Raw genomic sequence first — 16212 nt, 5'->3', positions numbered from 1 at the left:
CAAGATTCAAAGTTCTAAATGACTTGGACTCAAATATCTGAAAATACACTTCATCTCATACCAACTGGCCTGGTCTTTAAAATCTTCTGGGGAAACCCTTTTGGGAGCTCCCACACCTAACCAACATCTATGGAATTACACCCCCTCTGAGATGTGTCTCACCTCAACACAGTTTTCTTTTAAATGGCAACTGAAGATGCACCTTTTTATCCTGGCCTTTCAGGAGAGATGAGGTGCATTGGGTATTGCTAGCACTTCATTTTTCTGTTGCTGCTGCTTAGTGGCTTTATTGCTCTGTGACTGTAGTCTAGATTATATGGTTGTTGCTGTATTTTATGTTAATTTTTGTTTTCAAATGCATTTTTCACACCTTTAAAACTCAGTAGAGGGCATATTTTTAAATGTTGCAAATAAACAAAAAACAAAATTAAATAAATAAACAGAAATAGTGATATTTGGGGTTTAAATGACAAGAATCTCATACATACAATAAGGAGAAATCTCAAAGGCCAATCCTAATTGATTTGGCCCACATTACTTGCCTTGTAAGGATACTTCAACTGGGGCCTAAAAGCAGTTTCACATATTTTAGAAAGCGCCAAAAGCAGATATGCAAGTGCCTCACACATATTCCTGTGTGTGCATTTCAGCAAATACACACAAGCTCAACAGATGCACATGCAAGGAGCATTTGTATATTCTCCTGGAATAATTCCAGCTGCCCTGGAATAATTAAGTGGATCTCCAAGTCATTTGTGCATCTGTTTCTCCGCACTGTCTGCAACATACAACATCACCTTAGGATAAAACTGACTTATACTATAGGTTTGCTTAAAAAAAGGTTGACTTTATTCTTCTTATGTGGATGGGGGTATGGGATGTGGAAAGAGAAGCAGGTTTGAGCAAGGACAGATGCTGCTTCCCAAGTAAGTATGGGAAGAAGGAATTCAGTCACTAGAAAAAGGAGGAAATAGCAAGCTATGATATCCTTACAAGATAGGGGATGTTGCATGATATTGTACAATGGATTAGTCTTACACGGGGAAGATTTTGCTAGCCTTACACATGACACGGCAATTTTTGTTTTGCAAAACTGGCTGCATAAAGTTAACCATCACCAGCTCTCTCCCTTACTGAGCCAAGGTTGCTCGCTGCATTACTGCAAACATTAATATTTTTATTTATTAAGCATCACAGTCTATGCCTAGGAATACCGGATGGCACATAAATGTTATAATTCAATGAACTTTGCCATGACTGACTGAGCTTAAATTAGCAGAGCCTCTTGATTTGCAAGCACATCTTGAGCTTTGCCCTCTAGCAGAGCCTGTGACTGCAGATCAAATCAATGGCATATCCTGCTTCCAGCTGTTTTCATTTTCTAACCCTTGATATTCCATTGAGATTTCTTCTGATCTAGCCTGAATTATGTCACCTTAAAGACCTCTCTAAAATTTGGAACAGAACCTGCATGTAAGGTGTCAAGTCCCCTTAAAAACTACATATAAAGTAAGCAAAAAGGTTGCAGAGAGGCCAAATGAAGCTGGACAAGAACAACACGAGAGCACACTTTTAGGAAGGAAGGCATTTCATTAATAATGAAACTTTATTGCCTACCACCCATAGCAAACATACAAGGGAAACGACTTTTGTTATACAAGGGAAACTATTTTTGTTATTAATTTGTTATCACAAAGAGGGCCCCCTGCAACAAAATGTTGCAGGGGATCTCTGGTGTGTGTGTGCCTGAGGGGACTATTTAAGTAGTCACAACCCATCTTTTGCTTTAATGGGGAATTGGATAAATTAATGGTGGGATGAAGTTAAACCTAGCTACTAGTATTGTTGGTCTCCAGGGCCAAAGATTGCATTCAGCACCAGGAATGTGCTATTGCCCTCACATCCTGCTTATGGACATACCATAAACATCTAGTTTGCCACTGTGCAGAACAGGATGGGTCTCTGGTCTGATTCAACAGGTCTGTTCTTATAATGCAGTCTCTAGTGCCCAGAAAAAAACAGCAGCATAAACCCAAGCCTACTCGGTACAGGTACAGTAGCTAAAACCAGACATGCAACTTCAACAAGCAAACATCAGTTTTTCTGATGTACAGCATTGCAGTCTGAAGCATTTTTACCACAGACTAAAACTGCTCCGTGGGCACCAAGTGTAGCAGAAGGCAACCTATTGTACTGATGGTCAAGGAATAAACAGCAGAGAAGCCCAGAGGGTTAAAGAAACCAGCCAATGATGGAGGGTGGGAAGGATGTTGGCACATCTTCCCAAAAAGAGTTAACAGGAGTTGTTTGTTACCAAACCAGTAACAGGCAAATTGAGTCAAAGCTGAAAACGTATTTGCAAAAGGCTTTCCAGATAAATCTCCTGTCGTAAGACAGAATCATCCATTCACCAGCAGCTGCAGACAGATTAAGACATGTACTTGCAGACCACCAAGTGCCACAAGCACAGAACAGGTGCACAAGTACTGATGGTGCACAAGCAAGGAAAGCCTAAGAACAGATACACTAAAAAGGTGCTGATCATGAAAGTTAGAAACAAAAAATAAAGACCCCTAAAGCTGCCTTCAAGTTTTGTCAAGAAACCTCAAGCAAGATAGCTCTGAGACCCACCGTCAACCCACATAATAAAACTGAAACAGTCCCACAAATTCATTCTGATACACAACTGAGTGTCACATTCCACCTCTTCCCACACTTCGTGGAGTATTCACAAATATGAACATTAGTACTTGCCTTGCTTCCTTTACGTTGCCTTGGATTTGCAGCTTTCACCACCTTGGCTGGGGTTGAATGCTCTAGTGAGAGGGAAGAAAAGCCAAAAAATTAATATGCTAAGTTGGTCACTGAAGCGGTTTTTAGTCTCTATTGTATCACTCCATGCAATCACACTTAACATTCATCTACCTTCCAAGGAACGACCAGGTCAGTCTCTAAGAAAATCAAGTCTCTCTTCCATAACTACTGGGAAGATCAGTAGATTGAAACATGATATTCAAATTCAATATGTAGAGCCATGACTCTACTGAGATTTCCCCCCCTTCTTAATAGATTGCTCTAAGCACTCTGTACCCAGAAAACGCTCAGTGTTCCATCTGAGAGTAAATGGACAGCATTATCTTCAAATGGTTCTCACCCACCCATAGGCAATACCTATGTTTTCAAGCCTGGCATGAAGAGTTATTACCAGCTAGAACTGGCTCCCAAGGCCAGGCTGTGAACCTGCTGTGTCCATTCACTGCAAAGGAAGGAAAATGCCAACTCTTGGGAGGAAGTAGGAGGTACTGCCTACTACCCAGGAGTGGGGAGGAGTAGGCAGTGCTTCCTACTGTCTCTCAATTCTTTCTTCAGAGGAGCCTGCCCCCTAGTGGAGGGTGTGACAGAGCATCCCAGTAGCTGGACAATGCCAAATTGGGAGAATACCTTTCTTTCACTAGTAAAATAATCCACGAGACCAAGAATTTAAATCCCCTAAAGTTGCTGAATACAACAGCAGCAGCAACAAAACGTATTAGAAGCAACTACCTATAAATCAAAATCTCAAAATAAGCAGGCTTCCCCACCAAAGCAGGGCTAAAGCTAGCTGCGTAGAAGCCAGAAAACAGCACGTTGCAGAGTACTCTCCCAAACTCTCCTGCCAGCTTCTATTACATTCCCTTACTATGGTTTTCCCAGTATTTGGGTTGTGTATGGGTCTTCAGAAATACATCCTTATACAGGGAGCATACAGTTTTGTTTTGTTCATCCAACAAGCGGGGCGGGGGGGGGGGGGAGGTTGGTAAGAAGCTTACTGTGGCCCAACACTTTTTTTGTGGATCAGCAACCAATGCTGAGAAAGATTTTAGGCACAATGATACCAGAGTCTCTCCTGAACTTTGCTAGAAGCACAAAATCACCATTCCTGTAAGAATCCTAGTATGCAACATGTGCTAATGAAGGGAGAGTGTATAGACTGCCAACATTATCCACAATATGCGTCTCATGCGACAGAAGGCAATTTTTTTAAGTGAAAAAAGGAACTCACTTCCAGGCTTTCCAAAAGCAGGGTGTCAGCTAAAAGATCTGAATTAGCATAGATACTTAATGCTACTAAAAATTACATTGTTGAGCAGAAATGCTTCTATTATTGTATGCATGAAATGAGACCATAGCTGAGGAACATCACTCCTGTGTTTCTTAGTGATTGGCTATGGCCCTGGAACTGGAAGCAGGGAAGGCAAATTTGAGAAGGGCATGCAAGTGGGGAGGCTGGCACTGGCTTTTTGTTCAGTATCCTGATACCCTTCAAAGCACTCAAATTAAAGCCAGCTCTATTGCTATTCAGCACATCCAACCATAAAGGGGGTATTTTTGCCGGGGTGTCTGTGTAGGGTGATTAAAATGTCCACATAGCAGATTTCAGCAGCCCCTACCCCCATGTACACATGGGCTAGTCCCGCCAATTTTGACCTGCAACAAATAAACTAAATCAGAAAAGACCAGTGCATGAAAAATAAATTGCTATTTTGACTTTGTACCATACAAAAGTCTCTGGTTACAGATCAGGAACAGCTATATAGATAAATTTATTGTCATTGTCCGTATATACACAGTATACACAACAACGAAAATCAAACACCCACCCAAAGACCGGGTTCACATACACATTTGCACGTATCTCCAACACTCTCATCCTATTCAGACATAATCTATAAAAACATAACATAATCCAGAATATAACATAACCTATTAAAGGCATAACATAACCTAAAACCTATCTCATTCCTTCCTACTCCCTGCTTGCTATTTCTTGCAACTGGCCCTGAGATCATTATTTAGTGCAATCAGAGCTCTTGGATAGAAACTATTCAGAAGGCGTGTGGTTCGTGTTTTCATGGTCCTATATCTTCTGCCCGAAGGCAACAGTTCAAAGAAGTTGTGAGCAGGATGGGTGGGATCTCTCAGGATATTGTGTGACTTCTTCAAAGTGCGAGACGTGAAGATCTCATCCAGGGTTGGTAGTTGGAGCCCAATAACATTCTGGGCAATTTTAATTATTCTCTGTAAAGCTTTTTTATCCGTTTCAGAGCTGCTCCCATACCACGATAATATACTATAGGTTAAGACACTCTCGATGGTACTGTGATAATAGGACAGAAGTAGGTGCTGAGATAGATTCAGTCCCCTGAGCATTCTCAGGAAATACAACCTCCCCTGCACCTTCCTCACAACCATATTAATATTTGCAGTCCATGAGAGGTCCTCAGAGATATAAATGCCCAGGTATTTAAAACTACCAACCCTCTCCACCTCCTCGCCATTTATGTGCAATGGTAAAAATACACTTTTCTTTCTCCTAAAGTCAATTATGAGTTCTTTGGTTTTTTTGGTGTTAAGCATAAGATTGTTTTCTTTACACCATTGAATTAACCCCTGTACTTCTTTCCTATAAGCAGTCTCATCGTTCTCACTAATGAGCCCCACCACTGTTGTATCATCCGCAAATTTGATGATTGTGTTGGACTTATACAGTGGGGTGCAATCAAATGTGTACAGGGAATAGAGAAAGGGACTTAGCACACATCCCTGAGGGGCTCCTGTGCTTAATACTAGAGTAGAAGAATAGTAAGGTCCCATTCTCACTGTCTGCGGCCTATCAGTCAGGAAATTCCTTACCCACAGACAGATCTTCTGATGTATACCCAAATTGGTCATTTTAAGAAATAACCTGTCTGGCAGAATTGTATTGAAGGCAGAACTGTAGTCCACAAACAACAGCCTTGCGTAGGTTCCCTGACGTTCTAGATGACTCAGTACAGTATGGACAGCGATGGAAATAGCATCATCAGTAGATCTGTTTCTTCTGTATGCAAACTGGAACGGGTCTAGAGTGGATGGAAGACCAGCCTTATATGCAGTACTGCTGCTGGGAGAATCTAGTGTGGAGGGAGAAAGAATGCTAAAACCCACAGCTGAACAATACCTTCACTGGAGCAATAAAAGTACTGCCCAACTATGGATTTTGGAGGGTTTGTTTCTTACTGCTACCGTTGCTCATTTTTTCACTGCAGTGTTACTGTTCATTTAAAAGTTGTTTACAACATAGAACTTGACACTCTAGTAATTCTCATGGCTTGGTTTTATACAAATTCAGCATATATAGCTTTTCCTTCCACAACATGTTTATGTGGATTTTCATAGGCAGCTAGGAAAGTGCTACTCTACACATGAAGAAACAGTTATACTAATTAAAGTTCATTAACATTTCCACTGTCAATACTGTCTTCCTGCCACGTGCGCCTGTTTCTAAACTATGTGAGTATCTCTGAGGATTAAAGTACAGAACAAATCAATCCACCTCATGGATTACAGAAAAGGAGTTCATGATTGAAGGAAAATCTGCTTTCTGATCCCAAAGAACTCAGAACCCCGAGAGCTAACAAAGGAGCAACCCCCAATTAACATGCCACAAAGTGACCTACAGGAACAGCTAATTTCCCTTAACAATGAAAAGGCTAACAGTCCCTGTTCAAAACAAGAGAAAAAACAGAAGGCACTCAGAACCAGCCACAGCCATTCGGCCAAACTATTTCACAAAAATGGAACGGGACACTGCCACACGAGACTATGGATGATCCTAAATGATATAGTAACTTGCAGGGAGTTATTCACAACAAGCTGAGGCAGCAAAAATTCAGACTTTGCTTGGTGGATAGCAAAACGTTCCAATGGTTGGTTTCCAAGGGTGGCCACTTCCAACAACCACTGCTGAGGATCACTTTCTAGGAAGCGTTAAAAAAATATGGGCAAGTTTTCCTAGTCTGTCAAGAACAATGTAGCACTTCTTCCCAAAAGCAGACTGAGCTTATGGGGCAATGACAGGAGCAATCAGCCATTCACCCTCAAAAATCATATGAATTAAACAGTCTTCTGCTAAAGTGCATACAATCTTTAATATCACTTGGCTTAGTGCGATAAAGGCTGTGATAGTCACAAGAACCTATTGCTCTCTAGAGCTTTCTTTCCCCTTCCATCCATTCTGAACTTCCCCCAAGGGAGGGGAGAGGAAAGCCATAGTTTGAAAACCACTGGGCTAAACGTAAAACTACAACCACCTACAACGGTAGAAAAAGACTGCCATTCACCCCTTTGAACAGGTTTGAATTTGAAAAGAACCCAAGTAAATAAGAAAGTCAAGGAACTTCTACCACATCAAAAGCTTAGCAACTTTTAATTAAGACTTACTTTTTAATTTAGGGAATAATATTGCATTCACCAATTTTGTATGGTTAAGTAAATGTTGCATGATAACATTAGCAATAAGCAAAATCCAGTGATTAGTACTGTATATGAACAATAGTATACCAACTCCTGTTTGGCATGCAACTCTCTGCTGAGATTCCAGGAACCAAATCCACTTAGTGTGGTAAAAGCCTCCCAGCAACTACTGTCAGGCACCACACTAGGAATTCATGCTGTAGCCCATGGGTAGGCAAACTAAGGCCCAATTGCTTTCTAAATCCAGCCCGCAGACAGTCCGGGAAACAGCATGTTTTTACATGAGTAGAATGTGTGCTTTTATTTAAAATGCATCTCTGGGTTATTTGTGGGGCATAGGAATTCGTTCATTTTTTTCTTCAAAATATAGTCCGGCCCCCCACAAGGTCTGAGGGACAGTGGACCGGCCCCCTGCTGAAAAAGTTGTTGACCCCTGCTCTAGCCAGTGTTTCCCAACCTTGGATCTCAAGCTGTTTTTTTGACTATAATTCCCACCATCCCTGACCACTGGTCTCGCTAACCAGGGATGATGGGAGTTGTAATCCAAAAACAGCTGGAGACTCAAGGTTGGGAAAAACTCTGCTCTGGAGAAAAGAGCACATTATTGCTGGAGAACTCATAACTTTCATAACCAGTTCATGCACTTGATTTCTGAAGCAGAGAACAATTTGCATGTGTGAATGAGCAATTGCATATACAAGCGTACAGACAGAACTTTTAATATTGTTTTAAATCAGTGTAGATAATCAAATGTTAAGCTATCAAGTGATGCAAATGTCTGTGTGAGCCATTATGTGGGATTCTATTACCTAAAAAGAGTACACAGAACTGTAACAATTTGTCTCCAGTTACATTCCCTCAGGGGGAGCATGTTTAGGGCCACATGCCAGCAATGAGTAGAGCCAGAATAAATTTGCAATGCTGCAGGTTAACATCCTTTATTTGTGTTCCCATTTCCTCCATTTTTATATCTGGTTCACGCTTCGCACTTTACCTTTTCCAACAGCACAGGGTGGAAATATGCGCACCTGCATCTATCCATTCATTTTGACTCCACCCATTTCCATCCCTGCCCCCCCAAATCATATCTCTCTCTCTCTTCATGCTCCATGAATCCTACAGCTCAGTGCAAGCCACAATGCATAAAAGTAAGTGATTCCCAGAGGGGCTGATTGAAGACCAACATTGGACTGCAACAGCTGTATCGTCAAATGAAAGTAGGCCAGGGGCTGGGGAAAACTGGTTCCCCACCACTACCTATATATTATAGTTTATGTTCATTTATATTGTGCTTGTTTATAACAAAGCACCTAAAAACTTAAGGACTTCTTTACTACTGGTCCAATACTTTATATTTACTACTCTTTACTACTTTTCTACTGGTCCAATAATTTCATGTTTTCATATCCCCACCAAGGAAGAGATGGTTCAGGTCCATCTTTTCCGTCGATGCTCTCCTATAGTAGAAGCTTTGTGCAATGGTGGACTCTATTTCATTTCATTATATTTATACACCACTTGATTGTAAACAAACACACAAGCACCCAAAATCCAAAGTGGATATTTTTTTTTTACTATGCTTCTAGTTTCACTTTTAATTTAATTCTCAAAGCATGATGTGCTATTGATGAAATGAGAGATTAGAGCATAAGGCAAAGGAGTAAAATTAGGCCGATGAGTGGAAGCTGTAGCTCCACCCTTAAGCCTCAAGGAAAAAAACTATCATCTGGCAGAAACCATTCCATCAGGCTGCAGCAGAGGAAGAAAAGGGAAGCAGCCGAACTCCCACCAATTCTGCTGAAAGACCAATTCTATTCGGTTTCTCCTCTTCCTTCAACTCTTTCTCCCCCAGTTTCTCATTGTAAGAACTACGTAACATTATAAAGAACTGATACCTGAGTTTGCTTGCTTTCCTGTTCCCTCTCCATCACTTCTTCCATTTGTATTGCATATTTTGGACTGTAAGCAAGAGGGGGAAGGAGCTGTCTCACTTTTGACTGATTGTTAAGGCTGCATTACTATAGCTCAGTCGGTAGAGCATGAGACTCAATCTTAAGGTCATGAGTTCGAGTCCCACATTTGGACAAAAAAAATTACTGCATTGAAGGTGGTTGGACTAGATGACCCTTGTGGTCTCTTTAAACTCTACAATTCTATGATTCTACTATCCCAACGCCACTCCACCCCACTCCTGCTAACAGCAGTGGGGCTTGATGGAGTAGCACAGCCACTTCTATAGCTCTGCTGCTTGCTCACACCAGCTAGGGCAGAAAGGGAGGGGTTAAGAAATGCCCCTTTGTCGCACCTGCTCCCAAGCTGATGTAGCAAAGAGGCCTGGATTAGGCCCGTTTCGGTGACAGGGCAACAGCAGAGTCTATTCAAGATCCAGCAGATCCTGTGCCAGCTTCTAATCACCCCCTTTGGGGGGTTGTTTCCACTGGCTATTGCTGAAGAATAGCTTGTGACTACTGTCCAGTTGCACTGGAGCCAGACAAAGCAAAGGTGGATAGATATTTCCACGCCATACAAACCCCTCCAGTATAGCAGATCAATGGTTTGAACTGTTCTGTAAATCACAGTTCTTTAAACAAATATAACCTTTAAAAAAAACTTTTTAAAAGCTGACACAATGGCATCTAGTAAAACACCTTACAGGGTATTGGTATCCTGCAACTGCTGTGTAGTGTATTATTTTTTTTGCCATAGCTGTTTGCTTTAGATGTTGTGAAAGCCATATTGATAGCATTCCCAGTGCTAGAATTCTCGTGAATGTAATGTAATGGATTTCCAATTTGCAATGGTTAACAATTGTAAGAAAAGAAAAGAAAGGGGGGGAAAAAGCTTCTCTGCCACCCCATAACAGGATTTGTAGTAACTCCCCATGTAGATTTTTAGTGGTAAATGCAGATTATTCCAATGCAGTAGGCAGCAGGCTCTCCCTTGAGCCATCTTTTTGCCTCTGGCTCCACCTCAGCCAGTATGCTGCACCTGGCTCCAGGTGGTGGATTCTCAGGAATCCAGTTAACAGAATAGATTCTGAAAGTCGGAAGCCTGCCCACCTCTATTGTGAATTATTCTAAAGTTCTAACTTGCCATCAAAATAGCTCACATAAAGCATCTATAGACCTTTTATCACCAGATGGCAGCATACTGTAATTGCACTACCAGCCCTTTCAGTCCTGCACTAACAAGGCAGATCTACTAAAAAAACACCAGTTCCAGAAAGATACAGAGGGGCACTTACAAAAACCAGTCTGATGTTAGCAGCAAATGCATATTTAGCACACATGCATGGACACACACACACACACACACACACACACACAGCCTCTGAGCTAAAAGCAAGGGAAGGCAAATAATTTACATGCTCAAGGTCATATGCTCAAAGGATTTCACTCCCATTCTAATTCAAAGGGCACCCCCCCCCCACAAACACCTTTTTAAAATCAGCTAGGCTAGGTCACTGTGTCTTTTCAAATCAGGCTAGAGACGGAAAGACAGAGAAAGAAATAACAGCTTTTTGACAAATGTACCTCCTCACTTGCAGCATATTAAACTGGAAAACAACAATTCAGTGGGAAATCCAAAGGTTGATTGCCTTTCCAAAAACAGGTAAGTTAATCAATTAGCAGCTCTCTATATCTATAGGCTATGTGCTGTATCAGAACCCTACGTTTGCCACTGTAGTCTAATCTGGAAGCACACACTCAAGGTAAGAGAAGTTGTTAACATAGGAAAGAGGGAGGAGGGAATGCAAGAGTGGGCTGGTTTTGGTCACTTCCGGAAGAGAGCTGCAACCCAGCTGAATGCCACGTTAGTCCTTCCACCTGTGCCTGTCTATCATGACCATGGGCAGGGACTGTGTGACATTTCTTGGGAAAAGCTACATATTTTTCAGCTGTCACAATGCACCTCCATGAACACAAGATGTCGGCTTCTAACAACTATCCTCACCTGGGCAACTTCACAGAGCTATGCTCAAGTTCACCCAATAGCTACAGCAGCTTAACAAGTCAGCAGCAAAAAAAGTAATTGAAAGGTATGTGGGTCAGACTTTCTTTATACTCAAAATGAATAGCACCTCTTACAAGCAACGTCTCTCTTAAGCCAAGAAGCTTCACTGTCGAGAAGTTGTACCTCAAAACAGTGTTGCAGTATGGGAGTAACTGCCACACAAGTTATTCAGGGAATGAACACTAGCAAGCATTCAAAGAGGGGGCATCAGCCTAAAAGCATTGCAACCTTGTCCTGAGAGAGAAAGCAGGTTTTTCCACAGAGCCTTAGCTCTGCCTCCCTGTGCATATACAGTCAGGCCTCTAATGAAAAGCTCGTTAACAGTTAATTATTACCTATTCAGATACATGATCTCAGCACAGAGGAGCAGCCAAGGAAGGAGGAAAATGGTCACATGACCCAAATCTTGTTCTATGAAAGCAGAGTCAACTATATTTAGTGCTATAAATAATGCCTACATTCCCACCCTCAACCCTCCATGACAACCCAAAGAGGCCACCTATCTCTGTTCCACGCCAAAGGAAAGCCAATCCCCTCCCTCTTGTCAGATATCTTTCATCCCCTTCTGCCAAGGTAACTGGCCTGTGCCCAACTCTGCAGAGAATGGTGCACTCTGCATATGAGTGACAGGCTGCAATCCAGCAATACAGGGTGATCTGTTCTACTTCTTGGCCCATGCAAATGAGAGCAACAAGTTCTGCAGCAGCCACTGTGACAAGGAGAGCAAAAAGCGCAGAGGGGTTTGCAGCAGAATTCCAGAATCTAATTTAAAATGCTTGCAGTTCCCTTCAGAGCCTCAGAGAGCCCGAGTGACCACTCTCCCTTTTGCAATGTAGTAGCAGTGCCTTAGCTGCTTGTCCAAGCACAGATCCTGTAGCGGAGGGACTCAGCTTTGATGCAGGTTCATATTCTTCAGATAGATAGCATTCCATACCAGACGCAATCCTACTTACTGCTGGAAAGTGAAAACTTAATACGCAAAGACAAGCAGTTCCCATTCAGGAAGGGTACCGTAAAACTGTACAAAAATGAAGAACTCAAGCAGAAAAGCAAGACTAACATTAGTCACAGACAGATTTTTAAAATCCCATAACAGGGCCGTCCAAAGGTCAGCCATGCCTGGAAAGAAACAGAGATGAAACCCCCGGATGCATTATTACAACGTTCTTTTTGAACAGTTGCCATTAGGGCATTTACCATATTTTTCGCACCATAGGGCGCACCGGACCATAGGGCGCACCCAGTTTTTTTGGGGGGGAAATAAAGGGGGGGAAATTATTTCCCCCCCAGGCGCGGGGCTGGGGCGGGGGAAGCTCGAGCTTCCCCCGACCCCAGCCCCCAAACAGGCAGCTCTCTGCAAGCCGTGGGAGTGCTCCCGCTGCTTGCGGAGAGGTCCGCGAAGCCTGGGCGCGCTGATCTCAGCGCGCGCAGGCTTCGGCATGCAGGCAACTCTCCGCAAGCAGCGGGAGCCCAGCGCTGGGCTCCCGCTGCTTGCGGAGAGGTGTGCAAAGCCTGGAGAGCGTGAGGGGTCAGTGCGCACCGACCCCTCTCACTCTCCAGGCTTCAGCGAAAGCCTGCATTTGCACCATAGGACGCACACACATTTCCCCTTCATTTTTGGAGGGGGAAAAGTGCGTCCTATGGTGCGAAAAATATGGTAAATGAGCAAAACATAGCTCTGAAGCATCCTAAAATGGTTTAGGTGTAAGCAATTAACGACACAAGACACAACTCACTCAAATAACTGAATGATATAAGCAGTGTAGAAACCTATACTGTTCAATAATATATGTTTCCAATTTTAAACACTGGTTAACTGGATTAACAACAAAAAAGTAAAGCAGAAGAAAGCAGCAAAGCCTGAGAAAGTTGCATTCTTTTGGCATGCGAAAGAGATCCTCTGTGCCTGTAGCTCAAGTACTACCTAGTATGTGTCCTAGAACTAAAAAGGAAAATTCTAAATCAATAGCAACAAAACTTAGTGTAGCAACCAATAAAGTTTTTGGTACAAATATATAATATAAATATACCATGACATATAAAGCTATTATAATCCAACATGGATAGTTGACAAAACACAACCATCACTGCGAAGTTAACCTCTCAAGTGCCAGTATTTTTATATATCCATCTTCCAGCTTTATAGTCCTGCCAAAAAGAAATCTGATGTAAGGACGTGTTTCAGAGCTTTAGTGGCACCACTTAGAAAGCCCTGTCTCGTATACTTGCCACCTGTCTTCTCACAATAATAGGATAGAAAGCAGGGTCCCTAGCTGAACTTAAAGACTGAGGTGGTTCATTGTGCCTGGTTGTTTGGAATCAAAATATGCTTTGAACTTGCTAATTCTGGTTGGCTAACCCCATGATTTGGGGTTTGAGGTCTGTGAGCCTTAGGCTGAAATCTTAAACATCTGAGTAGACCTGCATTGGATTCTACTGTTAAATGTTCCGTTGAAGAGTGTCAGAAACCCAGGATAAATGGCCTCTTTTCTTTCTGTTTTTAGATGAGTTTTATCATTTTTTAAATTTCACACAACTTTTAATGTTTCATGGTCTGCAGCTTTCAGATGTCCAATTGCTGTTGCTGCGATTTTTAGTGCCTTGCTTATGTTTTTTATTGTTACATTTTGTGATTTTATTACATAAACTCCTCTCGATAGATTTACACAAAGTAGCCCAATAATACATAAAATAATTTCAAAGCTACTTCTGTGCTTGAATTTTCTATCTACTCTGCATTAAGCTTTATGTTCACTCCACCCTCGTCTCTACTTTACACTCACAACAATTCTGTGATGGTACCATAACCAGCTCAAAGATCAGAAAGCATGGTTCATGGCCAGACAGGAGAATCTGAACCTGACAACCCCAGAGCTGGTTCTCTGCAAGTCACATCATGATTTGCAAACCCACCTCAACCCATGGCTTCTAATTCTACTTTGGTAGAATTAGATTTGCAATAATCTTCAGAAACCATGCTAGACTGTAGTTAAGCATTCTCAACTATGGCTGACCATGATGTCCAAACTGACTATAACTATGCATTAGGATGGTTTCTGTGTGCTGATTTTCACAAACATTGCTTTCTTTTTTCAACTTCTAAGAAAACCCAGTTTGGAGATGAGATGCCTTTGAAATGAGGAAACTGTGCGAAAGTCCCGAGTTACTATGTTGTTTTATTTATTATGGTAGAGTAGACCTCCCTTCAATCACATTCCCTATGTAGTATACAAAAAATAAAATTAGAATGTAGCAAGTATTTCTCAAAATGATTAGGCAGTCTTGAGGTCAATCAGTTTACGAGTATGTAAAGCAAAGCAAAAATAAGAATACATACTACAATTAAGAATTGAAAATAGATTTGAAATTTTAGCAATTTGTTTTTACCAGTTATCCTCCCCCCTCCCTGAAATGATAAACAACACTGTTCAGATGCATTCATCCACAGTAAACCTTTATTTTCTGACAAGCTAGCACAGCCTGCAAATTCAAATGAACAGGAATCCTATTTACTGTACGGACCCCACAGAAAATCTGGAGAATCTGGAGATTAATAGTGGAATCTAAAAATACAAAACTGATAGATTTTGGATTGACTCTGAAGCACCTGGTTTAATTCTCTGCTCACGTACAGGTTCACTTAATTGTTCTGGACAATTTCCACTCTTGCCTTCAACACCCAAATAGTAAAACACAGTTCATCAACCACTTTTGTCATCAAACCCAATGACAAAGCCTTCAATGCAGATCCAACCTCCATGCCTCATTGCAATTCTGCCTCAAGCGTACTGAGCAAGAGATCTGACTGCAACGTGGCAGGCATACAGGATGGACTCTTATGCCAGAGGCATCCTCTTCTACTCCTGCGTGCAATAAAGAACTGCTGGCTGTCCCACAGGCTGGCCACCCAGGCTGCAAAAGATGACCTACCAGTTAAATACCAGGTAAATTATAACTAAACTACTATTCATTATTTATTCTTGAAGGAAGGGAACTCTCTCAGCTACACCCACTTGCCGTATTGCAGCACCAAAATTGGTCTGGGGCAGGGCAACTTACTATGGTGTACAGACCTAGAGTTCTCAACTGCACTGTGGTGTGGAGGGTTTTTCAGTACCTCCCCAGTCACGTTCAGACCACTTCCTGCTGGGTTTAAGCCAGCAGCAACTACTACCCTCTGTAGGGGCAGCAAATCCAGTAGGGCAGTCCAGAAATGAACTTAATTCAGGGGTTTCCAAAAAGTCCTCAAGGAGTTTCCTGTTGGCGTGTCCAGCACACCAAGCCTTCGTTTCAATTGCTCAGGAAGTTAGCACAATTGTTCCTAAGGGTTCTCTCTCACAGGGCAGAGCCTGGTCCCTGGTTTACCTAGTAACTTAGCTAAGGAAGCAGGCAGCAAGACTACTAGAATGCAGGTGGTAGAAGGCTCACATTGAATATGACTAAACACAGGTAAAAGTTCACTACTGAGCCTACTCTGTGGCCATAACAGCAAGGAAACACTTCTCTGCTAACCATCACATACTTGGGAGTGGTGTCCAGCAGAGATATTCCAAGCAGCTCATGGCTTAGTACCACATGAAAGGATTCAAAAAACCTTCAGCGCCTGCTGTAAAATGTTTGCTAAACATGTTGTCAAGACAAAATCATTTACCTTCACCTTCATCAGAGTCTAGATGCCACAATTATGGCAGTTCAGTCCGAGGATGTGTCAAAAGCACTGTCTGATGTAGCATTGTGGGATGAATTTCAGTTGATGCAGCTTGAAAATGCAAGACAAGGTGCTTGGGGCTATGTAACCTACTTTTTGTTCACTTGATCTTTACCACTCATGGCTAATTACTAGAGATGGGGAAGATCTCCCAAGCTTTCCTCAGATTAGCATGGAAATTACCAGGGTTTTTAAAGAGAGAAATGGAAGAACTC

The 16212-nt window shown here is 42.1% G+C and overlaps 1 protein-coding gene across 4 annotated transcripts in view; it reads right to left on the bottom strand.

The window, feature by feature from the left end:
• LARP1 (La ribonucleoprotein 1, translational regulator) overlaps nt 1-16212 on the bottom strand; it is a 65556-nt gene that overhangs the window by 28713 nt on the left and 20631 nt on the right. For all 4 annotated transcript variants that reach the window (XM_028718341.2, XM_028718342.2, XM_028718343.2 and 1 more), the window contains exon 2: nt 2755-2816. In XM_028718341.2, the coding sequence (XP_028574174.2) occupies nt 2755-2816 (62 nt within the window). The remainder of the gene's footprint in view (nt 1-2754; nt 2817-16212) is intronic.

Source organism: Podarcis muralis, chromosome 2 (genome assembly GCF_964188315.1).
Source record: "Podarcis muralis chromosome 2, rPodMur119.hap1.1, whole genome shotgun sequence".
NCBI lineage: Eukaryota > Metazoa > Chordata > Lepidosauria > Squamata > Lacertidae > Podarcis > Podarcis muralis.
Note: the sequence above shows the minus strand (reverse complement) of the source record. Positions and strands in the feature narration are given on the sequence as shown.